The sequence below is a fragment of the Rhinatrema bivittatum genome, chromosome 19 (genome assembly GCF_901001135.1).
Source record: "Rhinatrema bivittatum chromosome 19, aRhiBiv1.1, whole genome shotgun sequence".
In the NCBI taxonomy this organism is placed as follows: Eukaryota; Metazoa; Chordata; class Amphibia; order Gymnophiona; family Rhinatrematidae; genus Rhinatrema; species Rhinatrema bivittatum.
In genome coordinates this window covers 25,971,922-25,990,534 of record NC_042633.1, presented here as the reverse complement: position 1 = coordinate 25,990,534, position 18,613 = coordinate 25,971,922, and the positions used below count along the sequence as shown (strand labels likewise).

General features: G+C 48.4%; 1 protein-coding gene across 1 annotated transcript in view; it reads right to left on the bottom strand.

Annotated features, from left to right (window-relative positions):
* Nucleotides 1–18,613, bottom strand: part of SHANK1 (SH3 and multiple ankyrin repeat domains 1) — a 129,110-nt gene that overhangs the window by 78,875 nt on the left and 31,622 nt on the right. The window contains exon 15 of the mRNA XM_029585256.1: nt 7,200–7,229. Coding sequence (XP_029441116.1) covers nt 7,200–7,229 — 30 coding nt within the window. The remainder of the gene's footprint in view (nt 1–7,199; nt 7,230–18,613) is intronic.

Sequence of the window (18,613 nt, the reverse complement as noted above, 5' to 3'; positions counted from 1 at the left end):
ATCGAATTGCAAATAGTGGGGCCTGCGATCGAGAAAGCTCGATCTCATGCAGCCTGGTAAATCTGGGAGACAGGATTTCAAGCAAGCATTGCCTTGATGACCTTAGATTTCGGGAAGGGACATGAACATGCAAAGCCAAAAGGAGCCAGGGCCAGGTACGAATAAAAGACAGTATTTTGTATGTTATGCGCCACTGAACTGGCAAACCAGTGTAACGAGGGCAATACTGGAGTGATATGGCCCCGCGATTAAGAATGGGTGAGCAACGGGGCGGCAGAATTTTGAAGGAGTTGAAGCGGTCTAATGGTGTTCAGAGGGAGACCGACATATAAAGAATTACCAGTAAGTATCAGAGCTTGAAGAACGGTACGAAAATCATATGGTTCAAGACATGGTTTGAGGTGTTGAAGAAGTCAAAAGTTGTAATAAGATGCTTGTAATACAGACTTAATATGAGATTTCATGTCTAATCCTGAGTTAAAAATGACCCCAAGATTGCAGGCGGGGTGAGAAACTTGCAGCGTTTTATTAGCAAAGGTTTTTTGTTTATCGGCTCGGGCGCAGCCGATAAACAAACCGCGATCGGGCCCGATGAAAAAACCCCACATGTGAATCGGAACCGGAATCCGAACCGATTCCGGTTCCGATTCCCATCTCTACTTGCCAGGTTCTTATGGCCTGGATTGGTCACTGTTGGAAACATGACGCTGGGCTTGATGGACCCTTGGTCTGACCCAGTATGGCATCTTCTTATGTTCTTATGAAACCGTGTGTGGGATATCTGGAAGGGCAGGATTGCCCAATAGCATAATCTCAGTTTTTGACAAGTTTAACAAAGCTTATTATGAGATAACCATGCATTAATGGCTGCTGGACAAAGAGCCAGCTGTGTTGGATCGGAAAGAAAAACTGAATGTCATCAGCAGAAAGATGATATGAAAGACCTAAGGTGGAAAGAAGAGAGCAAACGGGAGCCAATGAATATGTTGAATAAGGCTGCAGAGAATGCTGAGCCTCGAGGAACACCAGTATTTAGATACAATACCATGGTGATGTGGCCACGTATAGCTGTATCTGCTGAGAACGGCCATGCAAACAGGAATTACAAGAAGAATATACTGTTCCAGCCAAGCCAATACAGGCCTGAGAGGAGGAGATCATGGTTAACAGTGTCGAAGGCAGCGACGAGATCTAAGAACGAGAATATAAAACGTTCCAGCGTCAAAGCCATGATGGATTTGCAGAACCCCCAAATCCCGGCGCCCAGAGCCCCCAAATAATCCCCACAGCGAGAATAATCAGAGGCTCCCCAAATCCTACCACCCAAACCCCCAGTAATCATCACAGAGAGAATAATCAGACTCTCCAAATGCTGCCAAGCTAAACCCACAACATTCAGCTAACTGAGAATAATCTGTGACTCCCAGAATAGTCCTGTCCTGTTTGCCATCTGTACCCAGCACAGTCCTGGCTGTGACAAGCTGTACAATTAATGAAAGCTTTCTATCACAGGTTACTACCAGCATCTAGCTGTTTAAGATCGTTACAGACGGCAAAATGCTGCCTCACGATACTGAGTAAGAGTTAGACCCATTCACTTACACCAGAGAAGACTCCAGCAGCCCAGGATGGGGACAATCAAAGATCTGACTTCATGGTTTCACTGTACTGTATGTCCAGGTTTGTACCTAAGAGCACCAGAATCCCATGTTTGTTCCAGCTATGTGCTATAAACATATCAGGGCTACATTTTCCAAATCTTAGGTAAGAATCGGGCACACAAATTACAGCTTCATGCGTGACTTAGCAATGCAATCAATTGACCCACCCAAAAGCGGGGCATTTAGAGCTTCATGCATGGACTCTGAATTCTGCATGTAAACAGGGTGCAGCCCCCATCTCATTAGCTACAGAGCACGGCCAGTCCTCACTGCTGAAAGTGCATGCTGCAGCCTCCAGTCTGCATACAGGAAATGCAACACGCGGGCACAGGGGATCAGTGCTCCTGGAGAGTGACCAAGCTGCTATTCTCGCCTCTCTCTTCCTCACCAACTCCCTCTGTGTGGGCCCTCTCCCCCTCCTCCTCCATCTCTTTCCTTTCCTATGCTTCCATTCTGAATCTTCTTCTCTTCTTTCCTTCTGGACACCTCCCTCTCCTCTCCTACCCTCTTGCTGTATTCCTTCTTCCTTCCTGTGTCTCTTCCTCCTCTCTATCCCCTCCAACATTCTTCCTCTCCTCTCTTAATATGTCCTTTCCTCCTCTCTCCTCTCCTCTCGTCCAGTGTCCCTTCCTTCTCTCCCACCTCTCCTTCCCTCTTCCTGTATCCCTTTCTCCAATCTCTCCTCTCCTTCTCTCTTCCTATTTCTCTTCTTCCTCTCCCTATGTCCTTTCCTCCTCTCTTTCCTCTCCTTTGTGTCTCGTCCTCATCGCTTCTTCCTCTCGCTCGTCTCCTTTCCTCCCCTCTCTCCTCTCCTTCTGTCTCTCATCCTCGCTTCTCTCTCTCTCGTGTCCTGTCCTCCTCTCTCCTTACCCTCTCTCTTCCTGTGTCCCTTCCTCCTCTCCTCTCCATGCCTTGTCCTCCTCTCTCCCCTCTCCTTCTCCTGTGTCGCTTCTTATTCTCTCTCCTTCTCTCTTCATACCCTGCCCTCCTCTTTTCCTAACACCATTCCTGTGACCCTTCCTTTGTTCCTTCTTCCCCTCTCCTATTTCCCGTCTTCCTATCTTTCCTCTCCTTCTTTCTTCCTGTGTCCCATCCTCCTCTCCTCCTGTATCCCTTCTTCCTTGCTTTCCTCTCCTTCTCTCTTGCTGTGGCCCTTCTTCCTCTCTCCTCTTTGTCTCTTCCAGATTCCCTTCCTCCACTCTCTCCCCATTTCCCTTCTTCCTCTCTATTCTCTCCTTCTCTCTTACTGTTTCCTCTTCCTCTCTTCCTGTGTCCCATCCTCCTCTCTCTTCTCCTGTGTTGCTTCTTCCTCTTTCTTTGTGTCCTGTCCGCCTCTCTCTCCTTTCTTTCCTTCCTGTCCCATTCTCCTCTCCTCCTCAGTTCATGTGCCATCCTCCTCTCTCCCCTCTCCGTGTCGCTTTTCCTCTCTCCTTCTCTCTTCATGTCCTGTCCTCCTCTCTTTCCTTTCCTTCCTATGTCCCTTACTAATTCTCCTCTCATTTTCTCTTCCTATGTCCCTTCTTCCTCTCTTCTCTCCTTCTGTCTTCCATCCTCCTCTCCTCTTTCTGTGTCCCTTCTTCCTTACTTTCCGCTCCTCACTTGCTGTGTCCCTTGCAAAAACTGGAGCACCAGCGAATCAGGGAGCTCATGGCCTTCGCAAGCTGTTGCAAAGTAGGGGTAGTGAGCCCTTGGGCCACTGTGACGTTTATACAGTCTATCGTGTGTGAGCGCAAGATAGGTCTTAACAGGCGGCAGCTGATATGCCGCAAGACTAGATCGTCTGTTTGGGTTGGGCAGCCAGCAAGGCTTTTCAGGCAGAGTACAAGGAAAGTAGAAGTAAGTGAGGTCCATGGCCGGGCTGAGGATGGGGCGGGCAGAGAGCAAAGCAGAGTCAAAGTCCAAGTTGAGGTCAAGGCAGGTGGCGAGCAATGCGAAGTCAAGATCCAGGCTGAGGTCTGGGCAACAAGAAATCAGGCCAGGGGGCAGAAACACAACAGGACAGATAGGAGCAGGCAAGGCTGGAACAAAGCTGGGCAAGAACACACAGAAACAAAACAGGAACATATTGAAACTAGCAGTGCAGATTAAGCAGGAGACCTGTTGTGAAGGCACTGGAAGGGGGCTCGGAGCTTCCTTTTGAGGCAGGATGTGATGTCACCTGTGGGTGTCACAGAAAAAAAGTCCAGCCGGCAGGCCCTATAAAAAGAGCTCAAGAACTGCAGGAATATGCAGCCATGATCCTGGGATGCAGCACGATGCCGGAGGCGCTTCAGACTAGAGATGAGGGAGGTTTTCTATATCAATTCTGAGGGACCTTTTTGCACCTGCCTGATAATGAAGGGAGTTTGCATCACTGTTACTGAGGTGGTAAAAAAAAAAGAAAAAAAAAATCTGAATTTTTCTTTGTATGGTGAGTATTAAGAGGAAACATTCCAGTCCAGGCCTGCCAGCCAACCAACCACTGCAGCATGGCTTTATTTCAATTAATAAAATTGGTATCTTTTTCTCGATTTTGTTTGCATTCTACCCCAATAAAATCACAGATTAAACACCTTCAGCAGACACGGTGACCTGATTTCTGAAACACATTTGTATCGAGGGTCCAAGCATAGAAAGAACCCGTGGACTTCGGTGGATTTCCAGGCATAGCTTTGCGGTGAAGATTAGCAGGCAGACGCGCGCACAGTTACGCATGCAAGAGAGCAGGTATCAAGGTGAATGTGGGAAATCAAAAAAAAAAAATAACCGTGGAAATGGTTTCCCCACCCCAGCTCTGCCCAGAGGAGAGTCTCTTTCCAGCATGCATAAAATCGCTCCTGCATGTACTTGTATGCGTACATAAAGCCGTGTTTTCCGAGAGCAAACGGTCCACACAAATTGCATGCTGGTCCGATTTCTTGAGCTTTGTGAATTACTAGAAGTGTTTCTGGCATGGACTGCACGTCTGGAATTCAGTGTTAGTGTTATTATTTGTAAGGGTTTGGGGTGGATCCCTGGACCTGTGGCAGGTGACCACACCCACGGGGGGAAAGTCCCGTGAGGGGCCACAGGTCAGGCTCAGCGTAGGACACACACTCACACACTTAGTTCTTTTATTATACAGGATTGGTGAACCACCAGAGGTGGCAGTAGTGAGCTGGAAAGTAGCCCGGTTGGGCTTGTAGTCCCTCAGGCTCTGGAACAGCGATCCCACAATGGCTGTGCTGTAATAGAGAGAACTGATATCGTGAGTAGTAGCAGGATATGCAGAGTTCAGGAATAGAGCCTCGTTGGTAATGTACTCGCGCAGCGGTCTCTCAGTGTGGAGCACAGGAGCTGGAGTAAGGGCAGGCCCTCGAGGAGCGAGTACCTGGTTCCAGGGAACAGCTCTGAGAGATAGAGATGGCAACTCACAGATGTTACAGGCAGCGGTGTCTTCCTGGCAGAAGTGGAGTCCAAGTAGCGAGTCCAGGAACATGGGCCCTCGAGGAGCGAGTACCAGTTCCAGACTGCGACCTGAAAGATAAGAAAGAGAGAGAGCGGGTACCCCAAATAGAGTAGGTCCGAAGGAGGCAGAGTTGCAAGGTACGGAGAGCGAATCCCATCCGTTAGGAAACCTTTGCTAACCCGATTAGCTAGCAATCGCATAGGCCTTTTGTATCCTGGATGCGTGACGTCATCACAGGGGGACGCCCCTGAGGTTTGCGCCACTGAAGGTACTTGAAGCAGGGCCGCACGGCGAGCACGCCCTAAGGCAGCTGAACAGCATGGCGGGAGGCAGCGCCCAAGCCGGTCCGGGGACACCGGAGAGGATGGCAGGCAGACGCCGTGGCAGCCAAACGTCCGTCAACCGCAGGAGTCGCCACCAGAGAGGTAAGGAGGGCGGAGTGGAGACATTGGGCAGCACCCAATGTCTCCAATGTCTTTTCCGGGAGGGGGAGGGGGGTGAAATGTGTTTTAGAGCCTTTAGCTTTTTCCACTGATTGATGCAGGAGCTGGACCTTGGGATAGCAAATGTTGCTTACCTGATGTAACAGGTGTTCTCACAGGACAGCAGGATGTTAGTCCTCACAAATGGGTGACATCGAGGATGGAGCCCACCACGGAAAACTTCTGTCAAAGTTTAAACAGAACTTTGACTGGCCCCTACTGGGCATGCCCAGCAAGGCACTGACCCTGCAGCCAGCAGGGGTCTCCCTTCAGTCTGATTTTCAAAGCTACAGGCAGTGCCTAAAAAGTAAAAACAAAACAAACCCAACACCGCGGGGTGGCGGGCAGGTTTCGTGAGGACTAACATCCTGCTGTCCTGTGAGAACACCTGTTACATCAGGTAAGCAACATTTGCTTTCTCACAGGACAAGCAGGATGGTTGTCCTCACAAATGGGTGAGTACCGAGCTGAGGATGTCCTGACTTGCACCAAATGCACCCAATGACGTGCAACAGGCACAACAACTGGGGTGGTATTTGGTAAAGGGCATCCGCACCCTACCGGGAAGGTGGAAGGGTGTTGGTACATCAAGTTGGAAAAAGGTTACGCAAGACAGATTGGCCGAAGATGGAGTCCTGTCTTCCAGCTTTGTCCAAACAATAGTGGGCTGCAAAGGTATGGAGAGAACTCCAGGTTGCAGCTTTGCAGATGTCAGGAAGCGGCACCGATCGAAGGTGTGCCACTGACGTCGCCATGGCCCTCACAGAGTGTGCTTTCACACGGTCTTGAAAAGGAATGCCTGCCTGCTGATAGCAAAAAGAAATGCAGTCCGCCAACCAGGAGGAAAGAGCCTGCTTACCCACAGGATGTCCTAACTTGTTAGGATGGAAAGAGACAAATAATTGAGTGCTCTTCCTGTGAGCAACTGTACGGTCTAGATAAAAAGCTAGAGCTCGTTTGCAGTCTAGGGTATGCAGAGTCTGTTCCCCGGAGTTGGAGTGGGGCCTGGGAAAAAAGATAGGTAGTATGATGGATTGATTAATATGAAACTCAGAAACTACCTTAGGTAAAAATTTAGGGTGAGTGCGGAGTACCGCCCGGTCCTGCAGGAGCTTAGTGTAAGGCGGATAGGTAACTAGGGCCTGCAATTCACTAACCCTGCGAGCTGAAGTGATAGCCAAAAGGAATAACACTTTCCATGTGAGATACTTTAATTCACAGGAGTGCAGAGGTTCGAAAGGAGGTTTCATTAGACGACCAAGAACCAGGTTAAGGTCCCAAGATGGGGCCGGAGGACGTAAGGGTGGCTTCAGATGGAGCAAGCCTTTAAGAAAACGTGTTACCAGGGGTTGTACTGAAATAGGGACACCCTGTACACCTTTATGGAAGGCGGCTACCGCACTGACATGCATCCTAATGGAAGAGGTCTTTAGACCGGATTCTGATAGGTGCCATAAATAGTCCAAGAACTTAGAGATTGGACAGGAAAGGGGATCAAGGGACTGAGAAGTGCACCATGATGTGTACCTTTTCCATTTATATGAATAGGATCTTCTGGTAGAGGGCTTTCGTGAAGCTATCAGGACACGAGAAACCGAATCCGAAAGGTTAAAAGGCTGAAGGACTAACCTTTCAACATCCATGCCGTCAGGGACAAGGCTTGGAGGTTGGGATGGAGGAGGCATCCGTCGTTTTGAGTGAGCAGATGCGGATCCGTTCCCAGAGGGATGTGCCTGCGGATGGAGAGATCCTGGAGTATGGGAAACCACACTTGGCGTGGCCAGTGGGGTGCTATCAGGATCATGGTTCCTCCGTCTTGGCGTAGCTTCACGAGAGTCCTTGACAGAAGAGGAAGTGGAGGGAATGCATAAAGCAGACCTGTCGTCCACTTGAGGGAGAAGGCATCTCTCGGCTGAAAGTGTTGGCTCCGAATGAGAGAGCAGTAATCGTCCACTTTGTGGTTCTGAGGGGACGCAAAGAGGTCTATGCGGGGAAAACCCCACTTGTGAAACAGAGAGGTCACTACCAGAGGATCGAGTGACCACTCGTGTGGCTTGAAGACACGGCTCAGCTGGTCTGCCAATACATTGTCTACTCCCGGCAGGTAAGTGGCCCTGAGGTACATAGAGTGGGAGAGGGCTTCCGCCCAGATCTGCGCAGCTTCCTGACACAGAAGGAAGGAGCCTGTGCCTCCCTGCTTGTTTATGTACCACATGGCCACTTGGTTGTCCGTCTGGATTAAGATTATCTGATGGAATAGATGATCTTTGAAAGTTCGGAGTGCATAGCGGATTGCGCGAAGTTCCAGGAAATTTATCTGGTGTTCGGCTTCCTCTTTGGACCATAACCCTTGGGTTTGTAATTCGTCCACATGGGCTCCCCAACCGATGTGAGAAGCGTCGGTGGTTAGGATTACTTGCGGATCCGGTGGAAGAAAAGGTAAGCCCTGAAGGAGGTTGACCTGAGTTGTCCACCAGGTTAAGGATAGGCGCAGGGCCTGTGTGACTGTGACTATGGAGGACAGAGGCTGAAAAGCTTGAATCCATTGGTGTCGTAGAGTCCATTGTGTTACTCTCATGGCTAGTCGGGTCATGGGAGTGACTTGAACCGAGGATGCCATGTGTCCTAGGAGAATGAGGAACTGGCGAGCCGTGGCAGTGTTTTGAGACTGGAGCTGGCGAGCCAGGGATATTAGGGTGTGGACCCTCTGAAGAGGAAGGTAAGCCTTTGCCTGCAAGGTGTCCAAGTCTGCCCCAATGAAAGATAAGGTTTGAGATGGGACTAAGCAAGATTTCTCGTAATTGACAAGAAACCCTAAGGAAAGGAGTGTTTGAATTGTCAATTTTAGGGAGGATTGAGCTATGTGTTGGGAGGAGGCCCTGATTAGCCAATCGTCCAGGTAGGGGTAGACGTGGACACCTTCCTTCCTTAGGAATGCTGCTACCACTACGAGACATTTGGTAAAGACTCGTGGGGCAGAAGCCAGACCGAAAGGTAGGACACGGTATTGATAATGGTCGTGGCCTACAAGAAACCGCAGATATTTGCGATGGGATTGTGTGATCGCAATGTGGGTATAAGCGTCCTTGAGGTCGAGAGAGCACAGCCAATCCCCCTTTTGCAACAGAGGGAGCAAGGCGCCCAGGGTTACCATCTTGAACTTTTCTTTTTGCAGATACTTGTTGAGGGCCCGAAGGTCCAGAATTGGACGTAGCCCCCCTGATTTCTTTGGTATTAGGAAGTATCTGGAATAGAATCCTTTCCCTTGTTGACAAGGAGGGACGGGTTCTATAGCATTTGATTGTAGAAGAAGGGATACTTCTTGATGTAATTGAGTGAAATGGCTGGTTAGACTCCATGCCTGAAGGGGCGGGGAGTCTGGCGGAAGTGTTATGAAGTTGAGGTGGTAACCCTGTGCGATAATTGCTAGCACCCACTGATCTGAGGTGATCTGTTTCCAACGGTGTAAGAAGTGGAACAGTCGACCCCCCACAGGGATGTGTGGAAGAGGGAGATGGCATGTGCTCAATACAGGGAAGTCAAAGGCCCGCCGTAGGCCCAGGAGGTGGGGCTACAGTAGGTCTTTGCTTTCTCGGCTGACGAGGCTGAGGCCTGTTAGAGGACCATGCAGGACGAGCCCTAGTTGACGGAGGGTAGTAGCGACGTGGTCGAAAGAATGACTTCTTAGAGTCCTTCTTTTGCGGTTGCTTGGAGGTCACCTCAGGTGGGACAGATGAGAGTTGTTTCAACGTCTCATGGTGGTCTTTTAACTCCGCCACAATCTGTTGAATTTGCTCTCCAAACAAATTGTCGCCTAAGCAGGGCAAATCAGCAAGACGATCTTGGACTTCTGGGCGAAGGTTGGATGACTTTAACCAAGCCCAACGTCTGGCTGAGATGGCTGTGGCTGAAACCTTCGTGGAAGCATCGAATATGTCATAGGCAGTCCTAATCTCGTGCTTCCCTGCCTCAAATCCCTTGTGAAGAAGGGCTTGAAGCTGTGGTTGGTATTGGTCCGGCAACGTGTCAGCATAGTCTTGCATCTGCTTAAAGATGGCTCTGTTGTATTGAGTCATGTAAAGTTGATATGAAGCTATGCGTGAAATCAACGTAGCTCCATGATACACTTTCCGTCCTACACTATCCAGGAACTTGTTGTCCCTGGTAGGTGGGGTAGAAGAGTGCGGCTTAAGACGCTTGGCCTTCTTCTGCGCGGACTCAACCACAACAGAGCGATGATCCAGTTGAGGCTTTTGGAAACCTGGTGCTGACTGGACAAGGTATGTGGAGTCAGCTTTCTTGTTAACTGGTGACACCGATGAAGGAGATTCCCAGTTTTTCTTGAGCAGATCCAAAAACACCTGGTGTATAGGGATGGAAGCGATGATTTTTGGAGCATCCAGAAATTGAAGTAGTTCCATCATCTGGTGTCTATCATCAGCTTCAGATTGTAGTTGAAAAGGTACAACTTCTGACATTTCTTTCACAAAATTAATGAAAGATAGATCCTCAGGAGGAGATCTTTTTCTACTCTCTGTAGGAGATGGTGGCGAAGGCAGATCTGTGTCAGAAGAGGTATCATCATCATCTCCCCAGGTATCGTAGGGATCATGTGTGGCTTGTAGCCCTGATGGACCTGGCTGAGGCTCTGAAGGCATCGATGGAAACCGAGGTGGAATCGGTGCAGTAGGTGGAACCAGAAATGGCATCGATGGCTTCGGTGCTGCCGATGGAATCGGTGCCTGGCGCGGAATCGATGGAGCCGAAGGATAAATCGGTGGAGATATACCAGAAGGTACCGATGGAACTACCCCGGAAGGGGGAATTCGAAACGGTGTTTCTCCTGCCGATGAGAAACCAGTCGGAGACGGTGGTGTTGTCGATGGCACTGGAATCACCGATGGAAGGGCCGTCACGAGTGCCTCCATGCGGCTCAGTAGCGGTGCTAGCGCTTGTATCAACGGCTCGGTGGTCGGTTCCCTCCTCGGTGGCGAAGCCGGTGCCGGTGTCGGTGCCGGGGGCGGCACTGGAACCGGTGCCGGAGACGGTGCCGATGGAGGTTGTAATTTCTTCATCGCTTTCTCGATGGCCTCCTGGACCAGCCGGTCCAGTTCTGCCCGGAGACCAGGGGTAACCATACCCGGCTCGACGGGAGAGGGAGGCTGAGGCAGGGCCGGAGGGACCACCGTAACCGGTGGGATCACGGCCCCCACACCCCGAGAGGGTGAGGGTTTCCTCGATGCCGGCGAACGAGACGTGGAGGGCATCCGGTCTGTTCACGGCTTCTTTGTCGGTGGCTCGGCTTGAGCAGAGGTCGATGGCTGTGGATCCTCGACAGGCCGAGACTTATGCCGTCGATGGCGGTGCTTTTCTTTCCGATCCCCTCGCCCATCCGGGGAAGGGACGGGAGTCGACGGCCGAGAAGCGATCGATGGCGGACGGTCACCGGAGGGTTGACGATGATGGTACAACTTCGACGGTGCCGGTTCCGATGACGTCGATGCTATCGATGGCGTTGGGGTTGGTGCATGGAAGAGGAGCCCCATCTTCTCCATCCTGGCTTTGCGACCCTTGGGTGTCATTAAGGCACATTTGGTGCAAGTCAGGACATCATGCCCACTACCCAAACACATTACACAAACCCTGTGGGGGTCTGCGATGGACATAGTCCGGGTACAATCCGGACAACGACGGAACCCCGTTGCCATGGCTGAAAGCCAAAATTTAGGCTGGGGATCGGTAAGTGCCCACAGGCCTCGAGGGCCAAAATCGACGGCAGTCGATGGAAGAAGGCAAAAAACTTACCGGGTTCCGTAAGATGACTAAAAAATTTGTCGAAGGGAGACCCCTGAGGGGCAAATTTTCTTAGGAAATTAATTTCCAAATTCCTGTCAGGAACGTGGTTAGAGAGCTCCTTTCACCGCGTGGCAACTGCTGCGCGGAAAAAAGAAGACTGAAGGGAGACCCCTGCTGGCTGCAGGGTCAGTGCCTTGCTGGGCATGCCCAGTAGGGGCCAGTCAAAGTTCTGTTTAAACTTTGACAGAAGTTTTCCGTGGTGGGCTCCATCCTCGATGTCACCCATTTGTGAGGACAACCATCCTGCTTGTCCTGTGAGAAGCCCCAGTCACGGTGCAAAGAATTAGGATGTTGAGGGGATGGTCTGACAGAAGACCTCATCTGAGTGGAATAACAGAGAGGTGTAAGATGACTCTGAGCCTTCCTGGGAATCAGACAATGAAACAGGTCTTCTGGGGTTCTTCTATCTCTTGAAGATGAGTCATGAGCTTGAGAATGGATCTAGTCATCTCTACATTGATGATGTGGGCTAGCAGATTGACATTTGCTCCAGTGGAAGAGGAGAAGACAAGTCCTGCATATCAGTCAAGTACTTCTTCATAAATTCCAGCCACATTTTTTGGCACCCTGGTATATGACAGAGCCCGTCAAAGTTTTGCTCTGTCTCCATCTGCTGGTGCGGAGGCATAACCCAAGTGTCTGGACTGATCCGGGTACGTACAGGGAACTCTCTGATTCTGGGACCAGAATTAGCATAGACAAAGGAATATTCCATTTTGCAGGTGCAGTTTCTGTCCGTTCTGTTTGTTTGACATCGACACGTGTCCCGACAAGTCTCCAGTACCTGTACCAGTAGACTATTTGCATCAAAGGGAGATTCAGCTGATGGCATCTGGCTCTGCGCTGGTCTCATACTGGGCGCCTTAAAAGACTACCCTTTGGCAAGAGTGTCCAAGCAGAAATTTCCATTAAAAATCATCTTTAAATATGCAAGGAGGTATCCTGATCAACTCATGTGCTCTGGAATATAAATGTGGAATTTTATAGAAAGGAGGCGTGAGCACTTTCAACTGGGAAATCCACTTTTGGTATAAGGATTTTCTTGAACTATTCATCTTTAAAGACACAAATCCATATTGATTTGCATATGATAGACAACTGAACATTTTGTGCAGGTATTTGCATCGACTGCAAATACCCGACAGTATGAGGTCTATATTTAGCCTCTATGCGGTTGAGCTAGCTAGCCAGATAAACTCAGCCAGGATATTCACTTGCGTGGCATAACCGGCTATCTAAAAGTTAGTCGGATAAGTCTAAATATGGGAGTTAGGCAGATGACTTATCCATCTAAATGAACTCCTCCCCGTTACAGCCCGCCCACCACTTAGCTGGGTAAGTAGTTATCTGACTAACTGGAAGCCGCTGATCTTGGGTGGATATTCAGCTGTCGCCACTTAGCTGGATAAACTGAAAACTTTTCCAGCTAAGTGATGCCGAATAGCTACCTCTTTGTCTTTGTAGGAGTGCCCCTGATTGATTTATCTATTTGTTTGCAGACTGCTGGTTTTATTTCCCTTACAGCTGATGGACACATACATGGACGGGGAGGGAAACTCTCCCAAGCACCGATTTACTCCTAACAATGGTCACCCCTGCTTAACCCAGCTACAGGTACATGCCGGAACTTGTAACCACACTGTGAGGATGCATTCTTGGGTGTGGGTGGAGGTCGGGGCATATAGTATTTTTAACTCTACGTGCATTATTTCCCATGGAAAAAGGCAGGTGCAAATGCCTGTGGGTACAGAGCAAGTGAAATCTTCACATACTTTCTCATGGTTAAGTACCTGTGGACGTTGCAGCAATGCAGACAGCAGGTGCCATTAATTATAACGCCTTTCCTCCAGTTTAAGGTTGAGACCAGGCCGCCAAACTGAATCACAAGCTGTTATTCTGGCCTTGATATTTTCTCTTCCAGCAAAGCTTCTCGAGCCTTCAAGCTGCCCTCCCACTGTTTCTGCTTTGGACCTGAGGCCGGGAGCCAGGACATAGATCTCTCTTTCCCTCTAAACACAAATACCAGGTGTCACTCTTAACCATAACCATGACTCTTCCTCCCAGCGGCTGGGAGCGCCATCTCTGCAAGCATCCCTGGCTCCAGCTGACCCGATCTGGGGACCTTGCACATGGCAGCACACAGCACTGCCACTGAGGTACCTGACCTCAGGCGCCTGTAAGGTAAAGACATGGTCCGAGGTTCAGTGCTTTGGGAGGAACCCAATCAGACTACTGTGCAGGCTTTTTCTGTTCAATAGAAACTAACATTCATTTGCTGAGGACCCTACAAAAGAGTTTCCTAATGTTTCTGTTCACATAGATCTCTCTCTAATTATTTGGGTTGCTGGTACCCCCATATTTATAGATTGGTTTAATTAATCCTTCTGAGCATGTCATAGGGAAATAGCCAGAAATTAGAATCAGGATAAATAGCTTTGCTAGTGCTTCCTCGACTTTGTACACTGCTGGATCTGAATATTTCATTTCAGACCCCATCTGGCCCAAGTGCTTTTCCAAATTCTGCAGGTTCCTGTATTGTTAAGGGAGTGTCTCATGAGGTCTGCTAAGTTTTGATGGCCCTTTCCAGTGAGTCTGATTTCTCTTGTCTGAGATCATCATGTTTGATCTCTTTATAGAGATGCTGGAAATACTCAGTCCAGATTTTTACCATTCTGAATTGCTAAATTGGTTTGTGACCTGGATTGACCACTGTTGGAAACAGGATACTGGGCTTGATGGATCCTTGGTCTGACCCGGTATGGCAATTCTTATGGGTTTTGAGTTTCAGTCTCTTACAGTTGTCCCAGAAGGAAATGCTATCTATGGTCACCTTGATTTCAGACATCATTTTCATGCATTCTGCCTTCCTGCAGCTCACTTTCGCCTTACAATCCTCAGATTACAAAACCAGATGAGATACAACATAAATCCTCCTCAAGGCGTTCTCTGAGCCTCAGGTTAGAGAATCTTAGTTTCCTGTGTTGCTTTAGATGTGTTTTCTTACACTTGATTTTTAGTTAGGAAATCATTTGCTGCTATGTGGAAAAGTGGGTTCATCTCTTACTGCTTGGTGACTTGTCCTTTGGAGTCTGGCTGTACATTTTCATCAGGAAAGTGGTGCTCTGGTTGTGTGATGGTGCTTTTTCTAAGGATCGTTAAGGTTTTTCTTTACCTTTGTTGTATCCATCTGTAATGTGGGGGGGCGTTTGTGCAGATTTTGGGCTGGGCCACTGGGTACTAGTATTTGTTTAGCTTGTGATTTGATAGGTAAGACGGGGGGGGGGGGGGGGGGGTGTCAGACTATCAGGGCATGTCAAGGTTTGTTATGGGAAATCTATATAGGGAGCCACCCCTGGCCCTGCCAACGAGTGTGAACTTAAGGGTCTCTATCCATTTGTGTTACATTCATCCTCACAATTGATCCTTTGCTTGCTAAGATACTATCCAAGAAAAAGCATTTCACTCTAACTCGTATAACAACACTTGCTTTTGGACAAATGAGTGAACTCTTATATATGAGCATCACATATACACCAAAGGACTGCATCGATTCTTTGGTTGTCTCACATCCAAAGATACTATGGCAAGGTATCTCATCCTCAAATATGGACTCATTCTTCTGGCTAGTTCTTTTCTTCTGGGAGGGTTGCTTCACTCCCTCACTAGTAACATTACCCCTTGACTTAGTCAAGAGGCATACCTAGAGCATTTTTTAGACCCTTCACCTCAGGTGGACGGGATTGGTCAAGCTCTCCCTGTAAGGGTTGAGCAGGTGCAGACTGCAGTTGTAGTTTTGGTTTTTGGGGGAGAGAGAAGCATTGATTTTTCCAGAGGACCCTAGTAGGCCCCACAGCCTGCAGTATTGCCCAAGAAGGACTGTGTTCTTACTATTGCCCTCACAATCCTAGAAGGGACTGGCCCTGGAGAGAAAGAGGTTTTTTTGACCTTTCGAGAGCGCTGGGGGTTTTTTCTTGACCTGCTCCAGCTCAGGAGGGAAGGATAGGGTGCTGCTTGGCCTTGCTACCAGTCTAAGTGAAGCCTGCAGTTGCCAGAAGAGAAAACTGATTTGCGGGATTTGTTTTTGCTGGAAGGAACTTTTTACCGCCAATTCCTACAGAGAACTTTTCCCTACTTTCCTGTCACCAGGAAGGGACATTGACTCAGTGGTTGGAATGAGAAGTACGAAGCACTTGGAGGTCCATATTCAAAAGTCATTTAGACCAATAACTCAAAAGTTATCCATCTAAATGGCAAAACCGGCATATTAAGACTAAGGTGCCTATATTCTAGCCAGATGACGAGTATTCTGGCTAGAATTTAGGTGCATTAGTTGGGGGCATTCCAGGGGTGGGCGGGAGGCATTTCGGGGAAGAGCAGAGTGAGCTGTATAAGTCATGCTGCTGACCTGTCCTAAAGGTAGCCGCATATGTTTATGTGGCTAACTTGAAGAGAGCCGGGTATATCCAGCTGCTGAATATACCCTGATAGCTAGCAGCTGAATATTGCCCCCCCCCCCCCTTGGATTTTTGTTTTCCCCATGCACTAAGAGATTTCTGAGCTTCTTTTGTGATTTGGACTGTTACAATCAAGTTGTATTTGAACACCACTTCAAGTTCAAGGTTTGCCAGCCGAGATAACAAGGAGTGAGTACATCTGCAGTGGCACTTCTGGAGTGAGAGAGTTCCCACCCCATGAGCCTAGGCTTGTCCTCTTCCCCGCTGGAAGAACTCCAACACCCTAGTGGCCTACTGTGGAGTTTGGACTCTGCCAGACAGCTGGAGAGGACAGATCCAGGAGACCCAGTGGCCCTGGTGACTGCTGGGTGCCCTGAATGCCAGAAGGTCCCATAAGAAAGGGGGTTACACTTGCGCATGCATTCAGGCACCCATGCAGAATTATTTTTCCTTTTGGGTGGAAAGAGACATTTCAAATTCGTTGTCAAATATTCAAGATCAAAATAATGAGAATCTGAAATGGGCATTCCTTCTGCCTCTCTCTCCTCTCTTCCTGTGTCCCTTCCTCTCCTTTCCTCTCTGTGTCCCTTCTATCTCTTGCTATCCTTCTCTCTTACTGTCTCTTCTTCCTCTCTCCCCTTGTCTCTTCCTCTGTCCCTTCCTCCTCTCTTCCTCTCTCCTCTCTGTCTCTCTTTCTGTGTCTTCTTCCTCTCTTCCTGTGTTCCTTCCTCCACTTCCCATTCCTTTTTGCACTCCTCTCCATCCTCTGTCCCTTCTTCTGGTCTCTCTCCCTCTGCCCCTTCTTCTTCCCTCTCCTTCTCTCTTCCTGTGTGCCTTCCTCCTCTCTTCCTGTGTGCCTTCTCTCACTCCTCTCCTTTTTCTCTTCCTGTGTCTTCTTCCTCTCTCCTCTTGCTGAATCCCTTCTTCCTCTCTCTCCTCTCCTCTGAGCGTGTTCTTCCTCTCCTTTTCTCTTCCTGTGTGCCTTCTTCCTCCCTCTCCTCTCCCTCTGTCCCTTCTTCCTCCCTCTCCTTCTCTCTTCCTGTGTCCCTTCCTCTCTCTCTCTCTCTCCACCTGTGTCCCTTCCTCTCTCCTCTCCACCTGTGTTCCTTCTTCCTCTCTCCCTGTCTCTTCCTGTGTCCCTTCTTCCTTTCTCTTCTCTTTCTTCCTATGTCCCTTCCTCATTTATTTAAAATTCTTATATTCAGCTGCTTCCAATGACATCATCCAGCACAGATTACAAATATTCAAGAACAATAAAATCACATTTCACATATCATAATAATTCAGCCTCATAAATTCTGACAATAATAAAACATTCACATAAAATAACAAACCTTACCTCACCCATATACATCTTTAAATAACAAAGTTTTAAGTAATTTTCTGAATACTTTCTGCTCCTGCACCTCTCTTAACTTTTCTGGCAATTTGTTCCTTCTTGTGACAGCCGATAAGAGAAAGCCCTCAGCCATATCCATTCTAGCTTATTTTATTTTATTTTTTACAGGGGGGAATCTGTAATAGCTTTTTTCCCTCTGAACGCAAAGGCCTAGCAAGAGCATTCTGCTTAATACTATTCCTAACACTGCACGGCTGTTCTCCTATTAGGAGTTTAGAACCAATAACCAACAACCTAAATTTCAATCTCCATTAGACTGGAACCCAATGGAGCTCTTTCAGTGCTGGAGTCATGTGCTCCCACCATGGCAAGCCACATAGGACCGAGCAGTGGCATGATGAATCAACTGCAAAGCATCTGGCAATCCTACATATAAGGAACTACAATAGTCGATATGGCTGAGAACCAACGACTGCTCGACACATTGCCTGGGGTGACATGCTCTTTAAAGGCCTCACTAGTCTAAGCTTGTAAAAAGCAACTTTAGCCACATGCCGTAATTGTGGCTTCATTGATAGCCGCGAGTCTAAAAAGACACCAATGCTAAGTACCTCGGGAAGAACTGGAATTGCAACACCATCCAAACAAGTATGTTGTTGTGCACGCTCATCTGATTGATGTTTACACACCCAAAGAATTTTCATTTTTTGTACATTAACAAATAAGTGCTTCTTCGCCAACCATATCTTAACAGCAGCAATAGTATCTTGTAAAGAGCTTTCAGGCAGATCCCCATTAACTTTACTTGGCAGAAAAAGCTGAACATCAACAGCATTTATAACGTATGATAAGCCTAAGCTCTGAAGTGGAGCCCCCAATGGCACTAAATAGATATTACATTTAAAAAAAACTCTCTCTCCTCTCCTTTTCTCTTCCTGTGTCCCTACTTCCTCTCTCTCCTCTGCTCTTCCCGTGTCCCTTCTTCTTCTCTCTTCTTGTGTGTCACTTCTCTCCTTTTTTTTCTTCCTGGTGTCCCTTCTCTCTCTCTTCTCTCCTTCTGTGTCACTTCTTCTCTCTTCTTCTCACTTCCTGTGTTCCTTCTTCTCTCCTGTCTTCCTGTGTCCTTTCTTCTCTCCTCTCCTTCTCACTTCCTGTGATCCTTCTCTCCTTCTCTCTGACAAGTCTTCCTATTTCTTCTCTCCTTTTCTCTTCCTGTCTCTTCTTCCTCTCTTTTCATGTTGTTCTATTTCCTTTCCTTCTCTCCTTTGTATCCCTTTCATTCTTCTTCCTTTGGGTCACTTCTTCCTCCTTCCTTTTGTTTTCTCATCCTTGGATCCTTCGTTTCTCTTTTGTCTCCATTGTCTCTCTCTTTCACTTCTCTCATCCTTTGTGTG